Consider the following 19,598-nt stretch of genomic DNA (forward strand, 5'->3'; position numbering starts at 1 on the left):
TCTGATATGTTTTCTTCACAGCACTTATGAGTTTCTTAACTAATTTAGTTCGTTTCTTGTATAATTATTCATTAATTACATAAGATATAATATAATCAAGTTTAATGAGAATGAGTCTCTGTCTTATTCCCTGCTCTATCGCAGTGCCTAAAAATGCCTACCATGTTGTAATACTAGTCTGCCTCACACAACTGGTAATTTATTGATCTTTTTTTTTGAGGTGGAGTTTCGCTCTTGTTACCCAGGCTGGAATGCAATGACGCAATCTCGGCTCACCGCAACCTCCGCCTCCTGGGTTCAGGCAATTCTCCTGCCTCAGCCTCCTGAGTAGCTGGGATTACAGGCACGTGCCACCATGCCCAGCTAATTTTTTGTATTTTTAGTAGAGACGGGGTTTCACTATGTTGACCACGATGGTCTCGATCTCTCGACCTCGTGACCCACCCGCCTCGGCCTCCCAAAGTGCTAGGATTACAGGTTTGAGCCACCGCGCCCGGCAATTTATTGATCTTTTCCTGAAAGAACAAACTTTATCATGATCTTACAATAGCATAAAATAAATGATAAATTTTATTAGAAACAAACAGGCTGAACAGCAGCGATTTAAATATAAAAATGAGTTTATAAATGCTTTTTTATTATATGAGTGAATTATATTTTTGTTCTTGAGGCTTTATATGAGAAAAGCCATACAAGAAGTTGAAAATGGTATAATGATAAAACTGAGCAGACACTAAAATTGATTTTGTGGGTTTGAATCTCATCTATGCTACTTATCATTTGCATAACTATAGGAAAATTAATCTTTTCTATAAAATGGGATGATTTCAATAGGCAATTCCGTTTATTGATTTGAGACAGAGTCTCTCTCTGTCCTCTACGCTGGAGTGCAGTAGCACGGTCTTGGCTTATTGCAACCTTCACCTCCTGGGTTCAGGTGATTCTCATGCTTCAGCCTCCCAAATAGCTGGGATTGAAGGCATGAGCCACCAAGACTGGCTAATTTTTGTATGTTTAGTAGAGACAGGGTTTCACCATATTAACCAGGCTTGTCTCAAACTCTGACCTCAGGTGATCCGCCTGCCTTGGCCTCCCAAAGTGCTAGGATTACAGGTGTGAGCCACCACAACTGACCACTTATTTGTTTTTTAATCAGAAGGAGCTGATGGTTTGTCCTTTTTCCACTGGGTTTTAATTCACTCTAATGTAATTAATATAAAGCATAGGCAAAATGGAATGCCATCTAAGCTAACATATCTATGCAAGGTACACAGGAAGGGAGATGAAGAAATACTCAGAGAAATGTGAGGTCTTGACATTCCTCTTGAAAACTACCTTGAGAGTCAAGAAAATCTCTAATAACTTCCCAACACAGGGAAAATATGCATATCAATAAAAAGCATCATGTGTAATTTCTGAGCTTTTATAAAATCCCTAAATCTACTCATGAAGTTCCTGAATCTATAGACCCAATCCTAGGTATTTTTAAAAGACAAATTAGTCCTAAAAATCATGGACATTAGCTGGGTGCAGAGGCTGATGCCTGGAATCCCAGCACTTTGGAAGGCTGGGGCGGGAGAATCTCTTGAGGCCAGGAATTCAAGACCAGTCTAGGCAACAAAGTGAGACTCCCATCTATACAGATTTTTTTTTAATTAGCCATATGTGGTGGCACACACCTGTGGTCCCAGCTACTTGAGAGGCTGAGGTGGAAAAACTATGAGTTCAGGAGGTTGAGGCTGCAGTGAGCCATGATTCTACCAGTGTGCTCCAGCCTTGGTGACAGAACAAGACCCTGTCTCTAAAACAGCAATAATAAAAACAACAACAAGTTTGGACATTAATAGATGAAGTCCTGAAGATAGGAAGGCAATCCAGGTTGGGGAGAATAATAAAAAGAAGACAATGAGTTGCACGTCAGTTATGTGTGTGTGTATTATCACAAAATTGTTATCCTCTTTAGGTTTGAAAGTTTACAGTGTTATATTTTCTTTTCTTTTCTGGACTATACCCTTGTTTTATGTTACCATAATACACTTGTTTATGGTGACTGACCCTTAATAGATGTTATACTAGCATCAGAAGTTTAGACATGGGTAGCTTAAGGAGGAAAAAAAATCTCCAGGGAAATATAACATTTGTATTTATATTTATAAGGTAAATATTTACTAAGAATAAGAAAACAGATGAGTGGATTCACTTACAAAGCACAAGTAAATCAAACAATAGCAAGCAAAGCAAATGGAAAATATCTTAGACAATAGCAGCATACTCTCTCTCCTCAAAGATTCTGCTTTGATCTTTATAAAAAGGAGGTGCTAATGTATTTGAGCTTGGCCCCATGTAAAGCAGGTAGCAACTGTTAACTTTGCAAGGAAGCCAGCCTAAGACTCTCCCCAATTTTTAAGATACTAGATAATATAGGTTTTTATAGAAAATTCTCAGATTTTTAAAAGGCCAATAGTGTGTTTGTCAAATTAAACATACTGAGAAACAGATTCAATATATGAGCTGCCAGTCTTTGGCTCTTATTTTAGAGAGTATAGAAAAATCAATAGATTACACCTTCCAGTCTTTATTAAATATTTGGAATCTCTGATTGGCAATTACCTGAAATACAATTTTTAAATGTTACTGGTTGAGCTCATACTACAAGCTATAAAAGTTGGCTGAGCAAGGGTATGTTTTGTTTTGTTTTCAAGAAAAGTTAAGTAGAAGAAAAAGGAACAAAAAGGCCTTTCATTGCTACATGGAAGGTGACCTTTTCACCGTAAAATGATGCACAGAGCTGAATGGGTCTTGGACGTCTACTGAGTTGTCTCTTTTTTCTTTCTGAATATTGAACTAATATAGGATTTTCAAGTTATACCCTAGGCTTAAAGACTTCACAATATCTTGTTTATGAAACCGGTCCCAAAATTATTTTTTACAACTGTTGTACTTGTGTCTGTAATATGGTCATCCCTCCGTATCTACTGGGGTTTGGTTTCAGGACCCTGAAGATATCAAAATTCAAGAATGCTCAACTTCCTTATATGAAATGATATAGTGTTTGCATATAACCTGAGCACATCCTCCCATAATATACTTTAAATCATCTCTATAATACATATAAAACATAATACAATGTAAATATGATATAGTTGTTATACTATATGGTTTGTTAATTTTTCTTTTTTATTGTTACATTATTTCTTATTGTTTTCCTCTTTCCAAATATTTTCCAAGCGCATTTGTTTGAATCAATGGATATATTTTTATAGAGGGAACTCTGTAGATACTAAATAAATGTGATAGGAGGATATTTTATAAATATCCTCCCCTTGAGCACAGACTTTACCATCTTTATTGGTCATATATGTGTGACCCAAGTATTTTGTTTACCCATAAAGATGATATGTCCAAAGTGAGAAGGAGTTAGATAGTTAGAAAATTAGAGAAATTTTTGTTTTTTGAAGGGGATTTAAAACAAGCCAAAACTAAATGCTTTATTATTACATGTATTTTTAGCAGTATTAACTTTTGAAATTGGTTCTAATGACTTTCTATGAATTATGGTTCATGTTCTTGAACCAATAGAACTTCTTTACACTTGCTTCCACAGGGTTATTTCTCCTTGGTTATTTATTAGTTCAACATTACTGCATTAGCAACACTTAGGATGTATGATCAAGCCCATCTTGTGTATCTTTATAATATTGTATCATCTGACAGATTATAGTTGCTGAAAGTCTTTAAATAAAGAAAAAATAAAGAACTAAATTGTTTATATTATAGAAAATAACAGCAACAACCCTTTGTAGTTGAATTAATCCTTTATAGATATCTAATTTATTCCTCATATCAACCCTGTTGATGCATTCTCACTGAACAAATAGAGGTCTCAAAAGAGTAAGTGAGTGCTTTGGTGATATCAGTGTTATTATTAGCTTTGACCTTAGATTAACCTAACCTTAACTTATAACCATAGATATCTACCAAACCAGCACAAGAAATAATGAGAAATTCACTTGAACCTGCTTTAAATTTAATTGTATAGATCAATTGTTGCTATAGGTAGCTTATATTAACTATACAAGATACACAATATATTTGTTACATTAAAACTTTGGTCTAAAAATATCTACTAAATATTTATTTATAATAGTATTAAAAAATAAAGATTAATATATCATAATATTAGATGTTAACACAAATTTCAATAAACTGTGGATTAGTTATATTATTCATTTGTTAAACTGAAAATACATCTATATCCCAACAGTTATATTTTCTTACTTTTATGCTTACCTGCAGAATTTATCCTATATTTTTAATCACCAGATTTGGGACAATAGTGTTATTTGATCTTTGTAATGACGAGGGGTATAGTATCTCATTAAATTATTACTTTTAAGGTTCTATTCTGATTCTAGAATTGAAATACTACACCCAGTGTTATATTTATTATCTGTTTGTGTGTGTGTGTGTGTTTCTCAAATTTTTGGATGCTATTCTTCAAATATTTTGTCAGTCAGAAAGTAATTATTAGTTTTTGGTTATTTGACTCTTAATAATTTGAAAGAAATTACCTAGAGAAAGATAAGAAAGTCAGCCAAGATCTAATCATTAAGATTAGAATGCATAACCTCATTTATGTGTCTTAGAGAAAAGCGCTTCAAGGATCTCATCCATTAGACATGAATAAAAACTACAGCAGAATATCCACAAATTATCTTACTTGTTCTTTTCTAATGTATATAGTACTTTTAGAAATTGTAGGGGAGGCAAAAAAAAACACATCATTCTCTTACTATTAATGTTATTTAAATGAATTCGAAAATACTAGAGTACATTTATAGCAATTAACCATCTAAAGTAAAAATATATTATCTCTAGCATTAGAATAATGCCTGAAGAAAGAAAAAAGTGAAAAAAAAAAAACCGCTACCATCAAGTAAAATCATGAATTCTCTCCTGTCTTACCCACCTCTGCTTCTCTCTTCCTCATTTCAAATTAAGAGATTCGTTCTCCTGCTGGTTGTAATGGGAATGAATTTCAATGCCACCCTGATGGTAATTGCATTCCGGATCTGTGGCGCTGTGATGGAGAAAAAGATTGTGAAGATGGTAGTGATGAAAAAGGTTGCAATGGTACCATACGATTGTGTGACCACAAAACCAAGTTTTCCTGTTGGAGTACAGGTAAGTGAACATTGCTTTCAGCTTCTGTTGGGGCTCTTAGAGTGTGGAGTTCTTTTGACCCATCCTTAATCAGTTTTTCACCTTTTTAAAAAGTAATCTTATATTTCTGGAAGATGTGCTCACATACTGTATGTAACAATAAAAGAAGCCAACATTTAGGGAGAACTATCAATGAGGCTAGCATAATTCTGTGAATGCTCTCTGCATGAATTCATAAGGCAAGGAGAAGTTTTTAACTTGCCCATGTTCACCAAGCCAATATGTCAGACTTGGGATTCTATGTTATTTACTTATTTTTGAGATTTGGGATTTTAAACCAGGCAATCTAGAATAACAGAACCTGGAAATTCAGAATCTAGAAAGAGACAAGATGCTAAACCAGCTGGTAGCATTCTTCTTTCTGTAGATAAAGTTTCACTCTAAAATTCAAATGAAGATGACTTAGAAAGGAAAGACAGAATTATATATGTTTATTTTCAACTAATTTCCTAAATTTTACTGTACTATTGCTTAATTCTATTATGAGGAAGATGCTGGCTGCCATTTAAACCTTTTATTTGAGGGTCACTGAGGCTACTATTGTGTTTTATAAAGATATTCTATTACTATGATTGTTTCATTTTGATTTCATGTGTGTTTGTGTGTGTGTATGTGTGAACACATAGGAAACCAAAATGGAAAAGTCATACTAATAGAATATCTTATATTCTGCTATATTTTATTACATATTCTAGGTTCCAGTTGAAATGATAAATTTATTTTCTTCCCTCTTTATGCCAGATGATATGTCGAAGTTTAGAGAAAAGTAGATTACAATGAGCTATTGTTGTGTAATTTGTGAAATGGTTGGTATCATCCTCCAAATAACCTATGGAAAGAATTTTCTATATATTTCAGGATATCATCTCTGGAATCTCTCTTTGATGTGAAATTGTGTTTCAGTTGCTTAATCATGAAATCTTAGTGATTTATTTTGCTCCCTATATTTACATATTCCAATCAAAAAGTACAAATGAGAATTTGCAAAGGGTTTAAGCAAATGCTGTGAAAACCACATGGTTAATGTGCATTTAAAGGTATAAAAAGGCACTTTATTTCTTTTATTTTTTATATTTATTTATTTATTTTGGAGACAGGAGTCTCATTCTGTCACCCAGGCTGCAGTGCAGTGACATGATCTCAGCTCACTGCAACCTCCAGCCCCTGGGTTCAAGCAATTCTCTACATCACACTCCCAAGTAGCTGGCATTACAGGTGTGTGCCACCATGATCAGTTAATTTTTGTAGTTTTTTAGTAGAGATGAAATTTCACCATCTTGGCCAGGCTGTTCTTGAACTCCTGACCTCATGATCTACCTGCCTCGGCCTCCCAAATTGCTGGGATTACAGGTGTAAGCCACCGTGCTGGGCCTTTTTTTTCTTTTCTTAAATATGCCTCTTGATTATAATTAAGATTCAAATAAGAAATAAGAAAAATAAATGCAAGCTAACATAGGTAGAGATAAATACATATTCCTGGAGTCTATTTCTAGCAAGATAATTGTGTTTCCAAAATGTTTTTTTTCAACAATATTTTTCATAGTTATGTTACTTTCTTCAATTATTCCATAAGGAGTCATAATTTTAGGGTTATTTGTTAGAAAAATGTAGTTTTAAGTTTAAAAATGGTCTTTTTGGAACATATATTAATTGAAAATTAATAGATGAATGACTGTAAGATGAATGAATTACTGATGTCATAAACAGGTTTTGTTTAATAGGGTAATCTTAATACCAAAGAGCCAGTTATTTGACTCAAATTCACATACTTCAAAGCATATATTGTGTGTATTTTCCCCATATAACTTCTGGCATTTTCCTGATTGTATTAATCTTAAAACATAGCAGCTAACAGTCTTTAAAACATACATGGAAAAGAAAGTGGCAAAATTTTGTGAAAACAAAATATAAAACAATATGGGAAATCCTCAGTTTTAACTACTTGGATATGCTATTAAAACAAATTTAGATGCAAAACATAAAACCAGGCTGTAATTTTTCTGTACAGAAATAAATTGTAAAGAGTTTCATAGTAATGTAAATTCTCAAAGCTATATATTAGTGAAAACTACTTTGAACTTTCTGTTGTGAAAAAAATAGATATGCAGCAAAAGCGTATAAACAATAAATATTAGGATTAAGTAAATTTAACAGAATATTTTTAGTGTTTGTGATTTATTTTAAAATATATATGCAATGAGCACTTATAAAACAACATTCTGTGAATATGCTTCAACATAAAAATAAATCTGAAGAATGATGAGGATGGCTCATTAATAAGGTTTTAAAATTCCTGTATGTTTGGAGAACTGAATTCTATGAGAAAATTTTAGATGTGTTGACTTGAGATTTGGATTATCTATTTAAGAATGCTGTTAATTAAACCTCAGATGTTTCTACCAAATAGTTTTTAGGTAAGCAAAAATTTAATGTAAAATAGAACTGTGATAAAACATATGTTGCACTTTAAAAGGAAAAAGTGAAAGGTAATAATTTAACCATCCATCTGCTTCTAATTTAATTTGTGGTTTGGACATAGTAAACCACAAATTATCCAACTTTGGAAGAGTTGCACAATTACAAAGTCACATTTATGATAGACTTCTATGAACATTTGAGTCATTAAAGTAAACCACAAACATAAGTTAATGTTTAAAATATGTATTCATCAGTAAAACTTCTGATATTTTTTCATTTACTTTAAATTCTCAGTTTGACCAGCTATAAGAGCTTTAAACTACCCACAATGTTCAATCCAGAAGTTCATGATTATTTTCAAAGATTTTTAAGATGTCAGCTTGAACATTGAAAAGTTTTCAGGCTAGTTAATTTATATATGGTAGTTATAATAGCTTTTCTTATATACATAAATTGTCATCTATTGGTCTTTAAACCTAGACACATTAATAAGGTTTTTAAATTCCTATAAAGAAGAGAATGAGAGCTAACTTCAAGTACAATAGAACAGTCATCATTTAAGAGCTTCTAATCTCAAAGGACCTATTTTTGTCCAAGAATTGCATTGTGCCACATCTGTTCTCTTACACTCCAGACTAACAAATATCAGTTGTATTATAATGGGGGAAAAGGAAAGTGAATTTTCAGTCACCCCATCATGGAAAAGAAACTCAGAAATGCCCTTCTTTAGGAAAAAATGAAAGAGAAGTTTGATATTACATAGTGATGGCAAAGTAACAGGGAAATAGGCCCTCCAGCTGCTTGTAGAAAAGCAAATTTTATCTTTCTGTCCTACTTCTAGAAATTTATGTAAAGAAGAGTAGGATTGTATAAGGTTATATATGCATAAAGATATTCAATGAGACATTTTATTTTAATAGTAAAAAATTAGAAACAATATATTGTCTATCAGTAGTGATAGTAATAATAAATAGCTGTGTGTTCACACAAGTACTCTAATGTTATTAAGACAATAAAAAGGGAATTCATGTGAAGGTGAGACTTCAAGTTTACACTCTGAACTTTCTCTCTGCTTCTCTGTTTTCACTTCTCAACACACAGAAGTGATGATAAAATATAACAGGATAAAATAAGGGAGATACTGCCTTATGAACGAAAAATATATATCTCTGAGTAACAGAAATATAGTACAGTATCAAGTGGTATGCTGAGCTAAAGCTAAATACTTTATTGGGTTGGGTATGTAGGCTAGCAGAAATGAACAGTTGCTCAGATCTTAGGGTCAATAGAAATAAAGCTGTCCCATGTGAAGCTGGGATCTGGAGGCAGGCATTACTAGAAATCAGAACCTGAAAAGAAATCCATTTGCTTTTGAAAGGAGAGTTGAAAAAACATATGTATCACTGCTAGTTGCTGCCAGGGTAGTTACCTAAATAAAGTTCTCTGCCTAAAGAGATGGGAGGACTCTGCCATGGCAATTGAGCCAAACTTCTGTCTGGCTTAAAGGTCGAATCTAATAAAAGTCCAATATTGTTTGGGGATAGAATCTCATTGTGTATATATATGCACATACGTGTATGTATACATATATACGTATATATGTATACATACACGTATGTGCATATATATGTATACATGTATGTATACATATATACATATATGTGTATATTGTTGTATTTCTGAACCAAGACTGCTGGAAATAATGGGGTGGGCCAAAGTCAAAATAGCAGTACCTGTAGATAGGGACAAGTGAATTCATAAAGTCAGAGAGAAAAATGAAAGTTCTGATCCAAATGAGATTGCACAACAGAATTGTAACATACATGAAGAAAGCTATCTCATCAAAATCAGTCGTTACAAAATGAATTATTCATGATTAAATGAAAATAAGCAATATGTCTGAAAAATAAGTTTATGGTAAGTATGTTGAGATCCTCAAGAAAAAGAAATAAAAACTAAGACTCCTAAAATGACTAAGAATTCAGCACAGATATGACAAGCAAAATAATTACAATAGGAAAAGGTGGAGAATGAGACTGTCTTCTTTAAGGCTGCTATAATGAATTATCATAAACTGGGTTGCTTAAACCACAAACATTCATCTCTCATGGTTCTAGAGACTGAGAAGTCCAAGATCGAGAACTGGCAAATCTAGTATCTGTTTAAGGCATTCTTCCCTGTTTGCAGATGGCAATCTTCTTATGATATGCGAGCACCACTTTCATAGCTGATTAACTCCCAAAGGCCCCACCTCCCAATACTATCATACTGGGGATTAGGATTTCAACATGAATTTTGTTGGTACACAAACATTCATTCCATAACACCTATAAGAAAAATGTGGTTCAAAACCACAGTGGGATTATATTCTTCCAACATCAGTTGCTTGATAATAAATAAGCCCAGTAATGCCCATGTTGGTGAGAGTAGAGGAAGAAGACACATTGCTTTCAGTGGAGATTGGTGAATCTCTATGGAAAGCAATGTATTTCAATGCTTACACTGTGTCTACAATTACATACACAATTCCACCTCTAAATATTTATCATATAGATATATTCATGCATTTGAGAAGTGAGATGTACAAAGTTATTTAAAGCTTTATTAAATATTTCATAAAATTAAACTAATACCTATAGACATATACTCTTCCATGTACACCAGAGTTATTGAAAACTTTCAAATTTGACCATTATGTTAGGTTCCAAAGACGTCTTAAAGTATTTCAAATAATTGGCAATTTACAAAAAGCATTATTTACACACAAAACAAATTAGAAATCTGCAGCAGAATGATTCTTAAAAAATATATTTGACTTCAAAACAATCAATGGGTTAAGAAACCATAATACATATATTTAAATATTTAGAACTGAATGAAATGGGTAGTACTATACATCAAAATGTTTATGACTTTTTAAAAAAATAGACTATGTTTCAGACCAATTTTAGGTTCATAGAAAAATTGAGCAGAAAGTACAGAGACTTCCTATACACTCCCACTACTCTCTCATATACAGCTTCCTTCACTATCAATATACTACACCAGAGGGGAACATTTGTTATTATCAGCGAACCAACAGTGGCTCATCTTTCTCATTCAAAGTCCATGGTTTACATGAGGGTTTACTTTTGATGTTGTATATTCTATGGGTCTTGACAAACATATGATGACATGTATCCATCATTATAGTATCATGGAGAATAATTCCACTGCTCTAAACATCTTTTGTACCCTGTCTGTTTATTCTTCCCTCCCCCTGAGTTCCTGGAAGCTACTGATCTTTTTACCCTCTCCATGGTTTTGCCTTTTCCAGAGTGTCATGTCATTGGATCTCATAGTATGTAGACCTTTCCATATTGGCTTCTTTCACCTTGTAATACGCATTTAAGTTTCCACCATGTCTTTTCACAATTTGGTAGTTGATTTCTTTAAGCTTTGAATAACATTCCACTGTCTGGATGTACCATAATTTTTTAATCTGTTCACCTACTGAAAGACATCTTTGTTGTTTCAAAGTTCTGGCAACTACGAATAAAGCTGTTATAAATATCTACATATAGGCTTTTGGGTGGACATACATTTTTAATTCATTTGAGTAAATACCAAGGAGTTCATTTGCAGGATAGTATGGTAAGAGCATGTTCAGTGTTTGTAAGCAATGGCAGAACTCTATTCCAAAGTGACTGTACCATTTTGCATTCGTTCACCTGTGGTGAATGAAAGTTCCTGTTGCTCTATATCCCTGAAAATCTTTAGTGTTGTTACTGTTCCAGATTTCCATCATTCTGATAGGTGTACAGTTGCATCTCATTACTGTTTTAATTTGCATTTTCCTAATGACATATTATTTTCACCGTCTTTTCAAATGTTCATTTGCCATTAAATTGCTTTAATCGTTAAATGTTGCAAACAAGCTAAATAGGCCAAAATAAGGCAGTAGGTGCAAATATGATATTTCTGTATAGTAGAATGCTTTGCATATTTGGAAGTCATTATAATGCACTGACATGGACACTTCTCTGTGATTACACATTGGGTGAAAAGTGAAGGAGCACAAGAGAGGGCACAGCATGTCATATTGATTAACTGAAAGAAAACAAGTATATTCTTTCTATAATGAAAACATTTCTGGAAGAATTCATAAGAAACTGTTGTCATTATTTGTCTCTATATGGGGAAAAGTGGCTAGGAAGAATGACTGAGAAGGTGTCATAACTTTTACTGTGTCCTTTTTTGATTGACTACCTTTCCAAGAGTAGTGATAGTTTAGTGCTGACTCATCTACCTTCCACTCTAGAGTCCATTGAAATAAGCAACATGCATTTTGAAATCAAGTCCCCGAGTAGGGTTAAAAGTTAAGGACAAGTGATTCTTAGCAGAAGAATGTAACAGAACTATCATACTGTGTTCTGATCTGCTGTGTAATGGAAATCCACTGTGGGCTTCTGTGAATGGCAAACCGTTATTCTTGTATATTTTTGGATTGTTTTGTTTTCCTTCCCCCATTGCTGTATCAGTGAATAGAGTGAAATGGTGAATTTAATCATTGTTGAAAACCAATCTGGATTATTAGAACCAAAAATATCCTATAATGGTATAGTGATTTTGTTAGAATTATATGGTGGGTTATATATGAAGTATTTCTAAACATGGCCTTTTTTTTTTCTTTCTGTCACCAGCCCTATGGAATACTTCTATTTATTTCTGATGAAAATAATATGGTGAGCTGTTCGTCGTTTATGTGCCAGAAAGCTAATAAAATATTTTGCATATTTCCTCTTATGAGCCAACCTATATTTTTCTTTAATTCCTCCCAGTGACAGTTTTAAACCTTTTGTTGTATGCCTAACCTTCTGATTTCCCTTCAGTCCTATCTATAGAGAATAGACAATGCTCCTTTTTGCCCAGGAAGACTCTTCTTCAGATATTGATCCTGTGACCTCCTAATCCTCGTGGGAGTTTATTCACTTTTCTTGCCTGGTATTCAATTTTTTCCCCACACTAATATTTCTTTCTCTCCGTAACTATATCTGGTTCAATAACCTGAGAAACATTTCTTTGATTCTATCACGTTTTCCCTGTCTTCCTTCTTCCTGTCATTAAATCACCTCACGTAAGTACTTAGATGTCTTACGTCTCACTATTTCCTTCATCCCTTGCAATCTAACATGCTATCGCTTTCCTTTATGGAAATTACTATTTCCGTGGTCACCAGGAATGATTTCTCAGTCTATGCTCTTCTGTGTTTTGAGTCCTACTCTGCCATTCAATAACTGCATGAGTGCAGATGGGTTACTAAACCTCTCTACATTAGAGTTTTCTGATCCGTAAAGTAGATTTGATAATAATGACTGGCATACCGTACAAAGAGTGCCTAGAACACAGTATAAGCTTAATGAATGACACTTTTCGCTATTAGTACTGCACCTAGGCTTCTTTCCCTGCAACTCTTAACCCTGCTGCATGTCCTCTCCTTATAATATTTTCTTGTGAATTCTCATATTGGATTTTTCTCTTTAGCCACATAGCATTTAGACTCCTCTTTTTATTTCACTTTCCCTTGCCCTTTTTCCTCTGCCTGTCCCTTATATTTAATTTTAAAATGTACTTGTCACGCATATAATATGTGTCCAGAATTGCAGACATTTTTCTCTTAATTTGTTTTGCTCCTTCTCATCTTTCTGCCAGGTCTTCAGAGCACTCTCTTCTGTGCCTAGTTTTAACCATCAACTCTCAGCCTCCAAAATCTTGACCACTGACATTTACTCTTTACTTGCAACCCGTTTTTTTTCCCATTGCAATTCTAAACATTCTATTTTCTCTTCAAAGTCAGAAATGAGTAAGAATTTCTCATTTCTCTTAGAACATTTAATTCCCTGTACACTCAGATTTAAAGCAGAAAGCACTGTTTGACACTTGTAACTTGAAATCTTTTTCCACGTCCTAGTCCTATTGAGGTTCCCACTGCAGTAGCTCCCATATCGCCCATTCCATTCGCTACTCAAATCTCATAACCTAAGGTTAAGCTTTCATGATCTCTCACTCAAATCTTTGTGTGGCCAACTGTTTTCCCCTGATGGTCATTAGCTTCAATCCACTCTACACACAGTTTTGGCTTCCTCTTACCTCTCAAGATGTGACCTAAGCACATACTTTCAAAAAATCTTTCAATCGTTCAAGTTTGTCTGAATCATATAGACAATCTCCACTGCTAATTCAAAAAGTGTCTCAATTTTCTTAAGCTTCATCAGATTAAGAAACACTTCTTGAATTAGGGACCCCAAACTGCTTCATTCTTGCTTTTTTAACAAGTGCCACTCTTTCCTGCTTTTATACCTTTAGATAAGAGTTTCATATTTTGTGTGAATTAAACAAATAAGCTTGAATATTCAGTATATAAAACTGCATATGTTCAAACTTACCCCCAAAAATCAACCATTAAACTTAATGTACATGATTCTGTGTATATAGCTCTGATGATAATTTGTACCTGTAACTATAATATAAACAAGGTATGTTTAGCATAAAATAAAAAGCAAATATAAAAATTAGAATTTTTTATTGAATTCACTTAGAGATGAAACGAAGGTCAACATAAGGAAGAACTGATTCTCTTTTACTATTTATGCTCTGACATATTTCCATTGAGTAGCAGGAGTAATCACTATGCTATTAAATTTTTATTTCTTTTACCAGTTCCATTTACTTGCTTTTGATTTTGCATAAGATATATATTTGAATGTTAAGACTGTATGCATAAGGCAGTCATCTATATTAAATGCTTTTTTCCTTAAGTAAAATTTTCTACCATCCTTCAAAATACCGTTCCAAAGAGTAGATCAGTAAAGTTTGTTCTTATCCTTCCAATCATATATATTTTCCACCTCCTTGAAAATCCATAGCATTCTCTGATGGTTATACGGCTTTTATCTTACTGTATTTTATATGTTCAATATTGAAATATTTGTTATTACTAGAGTTATTGCTCCACAAGGTCAGGAATTTGTCTTTCCCGTCTTTCTACATTCTTTAGTAGCAAATCAAGCATATAGTACTCAAAAAATATTTGCCAAATTGAATTGAAACCAAGCATTGTTAAAGAAATAGATATGTAGGTAACACTAAAGTTTGATAATATAAAAAAGTTTAGAAGATTAGTATTCAAAAAGACAGTATAATAATATAGTTGCAAGTAAATCTATTTAGATTTTCTCAAAGATTCACTTCTTCATATTCATTTTTGAATTATTAAAATAAACTGCCAGTCATATCCCAGAACAGAAATCATCCCAATATAGCATGTGTTACCTTTTATTAAAATATAAACAAGTATTTTCTAAACAAATCAGTTTAGAAAAAGATACATCTATTTCAGAAAATGGTTAAGAGTTTAACACAGAAAAGAAAAACTCTAGGAGAGATTGGATCAATTTATTTTGGAAAACCAGCATGTTTTCTACAATCATGAAAACTTAGTTTTTCTATAGCTGTTGACTTTGTAGTAGTATGTAACCAAATTTCTGGAGTTTGAGGATTTTTTTTTTTTAAATTTTGCTGTTGCTGTTACTTATTCATTCTTATTTTCTTTGCTCAAAGTACAAAACTACAGTTACTAAAATAAAGTATTTCACACAAAGTTATCAAGTTGAAAACATCATTTTAAATAAATGAGAAAATAGTTTGTAGAGCTCAACTTCATACTAATTATCTAATATTGTTTTCAGCATCTTCTAAAAAAGAATTAGTAAACACTAAGTGATTTACTTGGTTATTTGAATGACTCAGGCACATTTTAAAAACTTTAAAGATTTTTGGATTTTCTCTTTATTAGATACTTAAAATTTCTATAATATATTTTACTATGATTAATGACTACTTATTTCTTACATATAAAGAAGGGAGCTTAAACAAAGAAATCTATGATATTTATTCATTCAAGATTTTATGTCCAATGACTTGATTAGGTACTTACTTAGGTAAGGATTTGTCTTGATATGAATCAAGTAAAAATCAGTATGTTTAAAGCATTTTTACTGAGGTCATTTGCTTTTGGGTTTTACCTAATTCATGTTCACGAGTTAGGAATTAATTAAACTTATCATACCTGGTTCATCTTCTTATCTACCTTTTGCTAAGAACTAAAACCAAACAAATAAAAACAGAGAGATGCAATTAAGCTTCAAACAGCCCCTAAAAAATCAATAAAAATAGGGGAGCTATTTAGCTCATACAATTCATTTAAGCTATGTATTCCTATTTATTCATATCGCTGGTGACATTATTTCTTTTAAAGTTTTACAGTCATCTAAATATGATTTTTGTTTACCTTTTCTAGGCAGGATCTATATCAGGGATGGCAAATAGCTTTACTGCTATTCTGACTCTAAAAGATTGATAGTGATTTATGGATATATCTGTTGAAACAATTCTAAGGTCGTTCTGGAGTCAGTGGTTGGAAATGCCATCATGGATTAGTGATGTCTCTGGGAAAAAAAAAAAAAAAAAAAAGATAGTTTCATCTTGATAAACCAAACTAAAAATGGAAATGTGCATATTCTTGAACCCTTGCAAATGACTTCATACAATTTAATGCTTAAGTATAGAATGTCATATTTTAGACTACAATGATATGCTATGCATTGATCTTGTTTTTCTAACTAGATTACAAGCTCCTTGGTGACGGGGAGCAGGTTTTATGCTTTCTTATATTTCTGAAAGCCCTTAGGAAAGGGTAAGGCAAGAGTAACTTCAACATATAATTTTTACAAGAAGGCTGTTGAATCTGTTAGGCTTCGTTGCATATGTGTGTACATACTTATTTTTTTAAAAGAGACACTATATGGAAAACTTATGCAGGTATATGGGAGAAGGAAAATAAAGCAGCACAAGAATATTCAATGGCAAGTTTATCTTACTGCTACAAATTTCCGATTACTAATTCTTTTCAGAGGCAATCATTTTCAACTATTTCTTGTGTAGCCCTCCAGAAGGAATTGAAGTAGAGACAAGTCTATGCATTTACTTATATTAATAAATGTGTGTAAATATAGTCATAGATATTGATAAATAGCTAAATCCCTTTCAACATATCAGAGCCTACATAGACTGAGTTCTATGCCTTTTTAAAATTAATTAATTTTGGAAATTAGTTTTTATTCCCTTATGTAGATTGACATATTCTTCATTCAAGCATATACCTTTAATGTATGGATGCATTGTAATTGATGTCACCAGGCTTGCAGTAATTATTTAAATTGTTACCTGACTTTTCCTAATAGATACGAAACGTCAATACATATCCTAGCATCTTTGTGCATTTCTGCAAATGTGTTTATGAAAATATTTTCTAAAATTAGAATTACTGTGGTGAAGAGTTGACACGTTTTATTTTCTGGATTTCTTCACATTGCCATAGAGAGAAGTTATCATAATTTGTAGCCTCTTTGACATTTGTGCTGTTTCCTACATTCTTGTCAAATCTAGCTTTGTATTCAACTTTTTTATCTTGATGTGTCTAATAGAGAAGGAAGGGTGTCAACTGGTTATTTTAGCTTACCTTTTTTAATTAAAAGGGATGTTCAATATCTTATGTTTGTAAACCATTACTATTTATTTATGAATCTTGCACTTAGATTGATTGTTATCCTATTGATTTAAAAGAATCTTTGTATTTTTTAAAAATACATTTTTTGTCATATAATGAAATATTTTTTAAAATATGATGAAATGTTTTTTCTAACTTACTGTCCACTGACTTTGTCTATGGAGTTTATTGTTGCAATATGGAATAAAATGTTCATAAAATTCAGTTTAATATTTGTATTTCTATCATCCTTATTTTAAAATGATTACCTCTTTGATGTATCTATAATATGTCATAGCATAAGAAGTCAAGCGAAGATTCAGCTTTATTATTTATCCTCCAGATTGGCTAATGTGTTGATACTCATCATTAATTTTGTTCTCTACTATTTGAATTGCCAACTTTATACATATATACACATAGATATATATATATATATATATATGTACACATGTATGATCTATATAAATGAACCTATTTCTAATGTCTCTGTGCCCTTTAATTATTGATATATTTCTTGATATTCATTTATAAAAAGTATTTTAGCTACTATTACCTTAAACTGCTTCTAAATAGTTGGCATATATAGTTTCTACTCATTGAGATGCCTCTGGTTTTTGTTTTGTTTTTTGATTTTCTAAGATTATGAATTACTTTTGTAGTTTTATTTTTTTAATTTAAAATAAACTTGTAGGGTGGCATTAATATTGTTACTATTTTGAAAGGATTATATAAATTAAAAGAAACAGTGTCTTTACAGTAATACCTGATTTTATTCAAGACCAAACAATATCTTTATTCAAGGTTTTTTTTTTCATATTCTTTGAGAATTTTGAATTTAATTTTGGAATTTTCTTTTTATAAATGTTATACAGTTCTTGTGCATTTTAACCCAAAATACTTTCTTGTATGTAAACTTTTAATTGGCCTCTTCTTCTAGTATATGCTCTCTGTAGATATGAAATCTGTGTGTATGTTATTTTTGAAACTAGCTACCTATTTTTGAATTCTTAGTTTCTTGTAATCATTATGTAATTTTAATGATTTTATAATTATATGATTATATTAGCAACATGTTGAATATCAAATGTATTTTTGTAACTATGGAACTGAAATATTATATTTCATCCATATCTATGAAACTGAAATATATTATATATTTTTTATTTGACATAATAGTGAGGAATTATTAATATATTTTTATAAATAAAACATTTTGCTCCTTTATTTTAATTATTTTAAAATTTACTTACCTATAACATTTGAGAAGACATTTAAAAGCATAATGACTTTTGGACATACACAATGTAATATTCTTCATTTCCCTTATATTTGCCCCACCTTTTTTGTTTTTGCAAAAATTTCTTTTCTTTCTTTGAGATGAAGTCTCACTCTATAGCCTAGGCTGGAATGCAGTAGCTTGATCTCTGCTCACTGTAACCTCCACCTCCTGAGTTCAAGTGATTCTCCCGCCTCAGCCTCCCAAGTAGCTGGGATTACAGCACCACTATGCCCAGCTAAATTTTTATATCTTTATAGAGATGGGATTTCACCATGTTGGCCAGGCTGGTCCCGATCTCCCAACCTCATGATGCACATGCCTCGGCCTCCCAAAGTGCCCAAAGTGCTGAGACTACAGGTGTGAGCTACCGTGCCCTGCCTACCCAACTTATTTTTATAAGATGCTAGTATATAGTCAGTCAATAGTATTTATCTTTAGGTACATTTAAAAATTTTATGTGGGCCGGGTGTGGTGGCTCACGCCTATAATCCCAGCACTTTGGGAGGCTGAGGCAGGTGGATCACGAAGTCAAGAGATTGAGACCGTCCTGGTCAACATGGTGAAACCCCATCTCTACTAAAAATACAAAAATTAGCTGGGCATGGTGGTGTGTGCCTGTAATCCCAGCTACTCAGGAGGCTGAGGCAGGAGAATTGCTTGAACCCAGGAGGCGGAGGTTGCAGTGAGCTGAGATTATGCCACTGTACTCCAGCCTGGGTAACAAGAGCAAAACTCCATCTCAAAAAAAAGAAAAAAAAAGATTTTATGTACAACTGAACATTGTATAATCTAGAAAGGATAATTAATTAGAAGTAAATGAAAGACAATTTGGAACGGAGGAAAACTTTGCAGTGAACCGTTCACATAGACAGCAATGCCAGGCATGGTGGCTCACACCTGTAATCACAGCAATTTGGGAGGTTGAGATGGGGGATCATCTGTCAGGAGTTTGAGAACAACCTTACCAACATGGTGAAACCTCATCTCTACTAAAAACACAAAATTAGCTGGGCATGGTGGCACATGCCTATAATCCCAGTTACTTGAGAGGCTGAGGCAGGAGAATTGCTTGAACCTGGGAGGTGAAGA

General features: G+C 32.7%; 1 protein-coding gene across 4 annotated transcripts in view; it reads left to right on the forward strand.

Annotated features, from left to right (window-relative positions):
* Positions 1-19,598, forward strand: part of LRP1B (LDL receptor related protein 1B) — a 1,884,038-nt gene that overhangs the window by 1,194,828 nt on the left and 669,612 nt on the right. For all 4 annotated transcript variants that reach the window (XM_003921997.4, XM_074399735.1, XM_074399736.1 and 1 more), the window contains one exon: positions 5,002-5,184. In XM_003921997.4, the coding sequence (XP_003922046.1) occupies positions 5,002-5,184 (183 nt within the window). The remainder of the gene's footprint in view (positions 1-5,001; positions 5,185-19,598) is intronic.

The sequence above is a fragment of the Saimiri boliviensis genome, chromosome 5, assembly GCF_048565385.1.
Source record: "Saimiri boliviensis isolate mSaiBol1 chromosome 5, mSaiBol1.pri, whole genome shotgun sequence".
Taxonomy (NCBI): domain Eukaryota; kingdom Metazoa; phylum Chordata; class Mammalia; order Primates; family Cebidae; genus Saimiri; species Saimiri boliviensis.